We start from the raw sequence: 6,000 nt of genomic DNA, 5'->3' as shown, positions 1-6,000 counted from the left end.
AGAGCGGGAGAGAGAGAGAAGCAGAGAGACAAAGAGGTCTTCCATTCACTTGGTTTAGTCTCCAAATGGCCACAGTGGCTGCGGTTGGGCCAAGTTAAAGGCAGAAACTGGGAATTCCATCCTGTCTCCTATGTGGGTTTCAGGGGCCCAAGCCCTTGGGCCATTTTCTATGGCTTTCCTTCCTGTATTAGCAGGGAGCTGGATCAAAAGCAGAGCAAGTGGAACCTGAATCAGCCCTCCCTCATGCGATGCCAGCACCACAGGCTTTGGCCACCACAAAGCTTTTAAAAACAGGTTAATCTAGGTGAGTTATAATCTTCTTTTTACTATATACTAGGCAGTAAAGCACTTTTTACCTTAACAAATTGTTGTGATTTCACAACAATATCAACTTTTCAGATATATCCTTAAGTTGAAAAAGATGATACTTTGCATTGATTTAATAAAACTATTTTGAACAATTAACATATATCAACATGTAACTTTCATTGATTTTTTTTTTTTAAGTGTGATACAAACTAGAAGTTTGAGGACATGCCAGCCTACGTCAGTTAGTCCGAGGTAATGAAACCGGTTGCAGTTTAATCTCAAGATCAGAAATGATGATAAAACACAATACTGTTAACGAATGTGCTTTATAGCTTGCTAATGCTGTGCTAACAAAAGAGAAAGACTGGCTTACTTCAGCTACCTGCTATTTTAGTAAGAGAGACATTCATCCAACACTATGTTAGATGGAGACGGTGCAGGTGGGGCTGAATCATGTAACCAGCTGCTTTGCCTGCCTCTTCTCAGGTTATGAGATTTCTTTCCCCAGCACATGCTCCTGAATTTATGCCTCCAGTGGGCCAGGAGCCAGCTCCTTATTCTTCATCCCCAGGAAAGGCTCCATTGCCCCTGTGCTTGGTGCTTCTCCCCCCAAGTGAAGCTACTCTGTGAAAATCCCCCACAGAATCAGGATGAGGTATCCCTTCGGCTGTATCCTGGCTGAAATGGGAAGGCAGCCTTGAAACTTTCCCAGATCTTAAGAGAGGAGAACACCCCCACCGGCGTCTAACTTTCTACATCTCAAAATGGAAGACTGGGAAAAAAATGCTCTCTTTCCATTCACACTTCCATCTTTAAGTCCTCTCTTTTTACACCTCCTATTCTTTTCAAAAAAGCTAGCTCCAGGTACTCCACAATACTTGTGGGAAATGGAACAAGACAGATTTATTTTGGTGGGAAAAAAAAGTGATGTATAGTTTTTCTTCATATGCATTTTTAAAATCCTTTGTACGCATGGATTTCAAATTTCTAAATTCCACTACCGCGAACCTTTTGAGGTCCTCTTATACCTTCCAGTTTCTCAAAAACAAAACAAAGTATGGTCGCTGCGGTGTAAGGTTTATCTCCCTCGAAACAAGGTAGTCACAACAGTCAGCAGAGAGACCAGGAACCGCCCTTTCCGCTTTCAATCCCCACGTTATCAAGGGTGGTTTGTGCTCCAGCCAAGTGGTCATGTTACCGCTATTGTTTGGCCTTCATCTGGCTAAGGAGTACCTACATCTGGGGACTTGTGTCAAGCATTCTCTCAGGTTGCAGTCAATTTTTACAAAGGCCACGAAGAAGAAAACAAGCCATCAGGACAGGGCCCATATCTTGGTGCCTTCGGAGCACCCAGTGCTGTCCCTTATCTCTGTTTCACCTCCTGCCAATTCTCGAAGGGCTTTTAAGAGTTTGCAAGCTCGTCTTTGCACGCACGGGCTATAGTGCGTGGGGGAGAAGACACGGCACGGTGACAGACGACACAGCCTGAATGACTGACGTCTGCGTTGGATGACCTGAGTGGACTCTCTCCATTCTAAATTCCTTAGCGACAGGAGGCCAAAGCCCTCGCCCCTCACCTCCCTCCCACCCCCGCAGGCCAAGTGAGAACTGTTCCAACGCGGATGAAGGATCCGGGCTGACGGGGGAGGAAGGACGCCGTCAGCCCTCGAGCTGCGGCTTCTGCCCCCACCCCGGAGCCAGCGTTTTACTCGCGCTCTAACTCAAATAGAAATGTGCCTGTTCGCAGGGCTTCCTTGAGACTTTTCCGGAGTAGTTGCGTGGACTCACCCGAGCCTCCCTAGTAAATAACAAGAGAAGGCGAAAGTACTTCAGAAAACAGCGAGTCGACGACACACGGGCACGCATTGTTCTTGGCCCGTCTCCCGACCCGTAGCCGCGCCCTATTACGCCTGCGTGGCTCACTGGCCTATAAAAGGCCGGCTCGCGGCGTCTCGCCGCCAGTGGCTCTTCCTGTTTGCGGCGGTGGTTGTGGCTCCGCGGCGGCCGGGAAGATGGCGTCCACCAGCCGGTGAGTAGGTTCTGCCGAGCCCGAGGCGGCTTCCGGGGGGCGTTGGCGCCGAGTGGAGCTGGGGAGAGGCGGCGGGGACCGGCTGGGCGGCCCGGACGGCGGCGTGGCGGCTGGGCGGGACTGTCACGGGGGTCGCCAGGGGACCGAGCCGTCGGCGTTGGCGCCCGGGCATCCGGCTGCGCCGCCCCGGGAGCCCCACTGCCTTTCTCTCGCGTCTTGTGCGAATATTTCAGCCGTCATCTTTTTTTTTTCCCCCTTGTTAGTTTTTTTTCTGCGCTCGTTTTTTTTTTTTTCCAATCCACGGCCCATCCGGCCACAGAGTCCACAGTTCCTCTCTCGCAAGCTCGTGTTGATGTGACAGCTCGGACGTGGGGAGCGTCCGCGTGGATACGCCGACGGCCATTCCCGCGGCCCTGCGCGGACTGAGCCGGGCGCTGGAGGAGCCCGCCGCCGGGGACTCTGCTGCCGACACGTTGCGGCCTGCGTATTCCCGAAGAACATCTGGCCTGCAAGATAACATAGAGGAGATGCTTCTTAATATATTTTGAAATCGTGCTCCTGTCCACAGGAAATGCACGCAGTGCCCTCCGAGGCAGCCTTTAATCCTATGACCTGAAGAATGCTTGCAGACCCTAATTATGTCTCTCATGACTCTGCTAGATACTGGTATTTTCGTTTGAGTGTAAGCTGAATCATGACAGTGTTGCCTTTTTCCAAGGTTAGTGAAAGAGTGTAAGTCGGCGATTCCTGTTTCCTGTTATGCCGCATGACTGGCCTCTGCCTAACTCAGTGGATTGAAACTATCAGTTGGAAATGCTGCGGCTTCCAGGAGGCAGCTCCTGCCGTTTTTCTGAACCCATTGTCGTGTGTGGAGTTGATGAGTTTCATCAGGGAGAACCATTGCTTACAAAATAAACTGCAAAGCCCAGGCCCTTTATGGTAACTGCCAACATAGATGCATTTTCTAGTGGCAAAAGGTGGAGCGAGGAGGATAGTTTCTGCTGATGTTTGTTTGGAAATAACTCCGAGGCAGTGACACCCTTGTTTACTGATTATAATTCTGTGAATGCTCCATCATAATGTGTGGGTGTGGTTCTGGCAGGTAAGGTTTCCTTGCAGATAAGTGGAAAACTTCAGCTTCCCTAAATGAGGCTTCAGTTCTCAGGACCATACGTTTGAGAAGTAGACAGGTTTAGTCATTACTTTTACATATACTGCAGCAGGGCGTTTTAATTTGTAAAATAATAGTAGTAATAATAATAGGTGGTACACAAAATGAAGTCATTAAACAGAATGTTTACCCAAAGAGTACACTAACCTTGAAGTAAATTTTTCTGCACGTACCAACTGCTGAACTAATGTCATCGCGGCTAATCCATCTCGCATGTTCTACTAGTGGAATGGAGCAACTTAGTATTTCTTCCTTTTTAGCCCCTCCATCATCACACTGGGCTGATGTACAGGCAATCAAAGTGCCCGGTGTTCTCAGTTGAGAATCTAAGTTCTACCACTTTGTGACTTCAGGCAAATCATCTTTTTGTTTTGTTTTGTTTTTGATTTGCAAGGCAGGGTTTATTTAGGAAAAGGGGCGAAAGAGTATATGCCACAGTGGCAGGAGGGGGTTCCAAGGAAGTCCTTAGGTAATGTGGAAATGGTGTCTATGCTCCATCTCGGGGAGTTGCTCAAAAGACAAAAAAAAAAAAACAAAACAAAAACCCTCACTCACAATGAACAGCAACGTCTATCAAATGGTCCAGAGCTGGAGGGCGTCAGAAGGGTGGGGCTGGTGACTTCCTCCTGTCCTGAGGAGAAGCTGAGCACTCAGACACCCAGAGCTGAGTGTAGTGTGGGCCATGTCTCCCTGCTGCAAGTCGGCCTGTTTAAAATGGACAATAGTGCCTGTTTTGTGGGATGGTGGAAAAGGTTGATGATACTCACTGTGCGGCACTAGGCAATTGATGATAGCTGTAACATGAAATTTGAAATTATATGGTGCCTTAGGTCATCTAAATATTGTTTTAATGTCTTTGGAGATGCTCTTCTGCATTTTTTGCTTATTGTTTCTCTTTCATTCCCAACTCTATTTATGTTTTTATTTTTGTATGTTTGAAGGTAATTGAAAGTTGGTTGCTGTAGTATGATTTCATTTTGCATTGGCCAGGTGACACAAATGGTACAAAAGCGAAGTACAAAAGACAAAGGTGGAAAGCAGTCTCACTTTTCCATCTGATTCTCCCCAAAGTGTCCATTGTTACTAGTGAAGTGTGCTTTCTTAGTGATTTTGTTTTTAAGAAACGTGTAGTTTTGATCTCTTTTTCTTTCAATGTAGCCTACTATAAACTGTTTCCATTTTCCTTTTCACAAATTTAGCACACAAATTTCCAGTACACAGCTGAATGACACAGTGAGGACGTAGATGTGGCTCCGCGTAGGTCAAGAAATGAGATATTCCCAGAGCACTAGCCAGGACAGTAACAGAGTCTGCTCTGTTTCCCGTCGCCTTCCCAGAAAGATCCTTGTCCTGACTAACACTGTGCATTTGTCTTGCCCCTTTAAATTTACATAGATAACATAAGTATTCTGCTGTGAAAATATTTTACTTAAGGAATTTATGACATGAGCTGAATTTTAAGTCTCCATATCCTGTTTTTTGATAGAAGACCTGTTTTGGTTATCTTTGCTATTTAAATTTGGGGGATGTGGACTTTTTTGCCCCAATTTTCTAGTAGAGATCACCTTCAAAGTTATTCTGATTTACATTTGAAAGCCCAAGAAGAATGTTTATCCACAACCACAAGTATCCTACTTATATACTACAAGAACACTGAATCTAGTCTTCCATATGTATTTTTTTTTAAAGATTTATTTATTTTGTTACAAAGTCAGATATACAGAGAGGAGGAGAAACAGAGAGGAAGATTTTCTGTCCGATGATTCACTCCCCAAGTGAGCCGCAACGACCGGTGCTGCGCCGATCCGAATCCAGGAACCAGGAACCTCTTCCAGGTCTCCCACAGAGGTGCAGGGTCCCAAAGCTTTGGTCCGTCCTCGACTGCTTTCCCAGGCCACAAGCAGGGAGCTGGATGGGAAGTGGAGCTGCTGGGATTAGAACCGGTGCCCGTATGGGATCCCGGGGCGTTCAAGGTGAGGACATTTTGCCGCTAGGCCTTGTTGCCGGTCCCGAAACTTACTCTCTTACAGGAAAAGTCGCAAAGGACACAAACCAGATGTCTGTGTAATTGACACAAGCTGTGATGATATCTAGTAATTGCTAATTAAGATTTTTTTAAAACTTGCTAGTCTATATGTTAAGGGGTGGGGGAAACTTATTTCAAGTTTTAAACTCTTGCATGTTTGCAAAGCAGTAACTGTTTAAAAAATTTTTTTCTGAGTAAGTTACTCCTCACTGGGGAATTGAAGATTGCTCTGAACACCCTTCCTAAAACTGTTCTGTGCCTCAACTGTTGATATATGCCTTGTTAAAGTTACAAGCCAGTTTAGACTATCCTAAAATCTGCCAAGTTCAGTAAAAATTATGCTTCAATACAATAAACTGCCAAATACAAAAATGAAAATAGACACGAGACAGCTGAATAGTATCCTATAGCCATTTTAAGGTTGATAGCAGCCGGTTGTGTATAAACTAAAATGGAAACGTCAGT

General features: G+C 46.0%; 1 protein-coding gene across 1 annotated transcript in view; it reads left to right on the top strand.

Moving 5' to 3' along the window:
• The first annotated feature begins 2,079 nt into the window (after window positions 1–2,079).
• GTF2B (general transcription factor IIB) overlaps window positions 2,080–6,000 on the top strand; it is a 44,234-nt gene continuing 40,313 nt past the window's right edge. Inside the window, exon 1 of the mRNA XM_004582069.3 lies at window positions 2,080–2,338. Coding sequence (XP_004582126.1) covers window positions 2,322–2,338 — 17 coding nt within the window. The 5' untranslated portion in view covers window positions 2,080–2,321. The remainder of the gene's footprint in view (window positions 2,339–6,000) is intronic.

The sequence above is a fragment of the Ochotona princeps genome, chromosome 2 (assembly GCF_030435755.1).
Source record: "Ochotona princeps isolate mOchPri1 chromosome 2, mOchPri1.hap1, whole genome shotgun sequence".
Taxonomy (NCBI): Eukaryota; Metazoa; Chordata; class Mammalia; order Lagomorpha; family Ochotonidae; genus Ochotona; species Ochotona princeps.
Note: the sequence above shows the minus strand (reverse complement) of the source record. Positions and strands in the feature narration are given on the sequence as shown.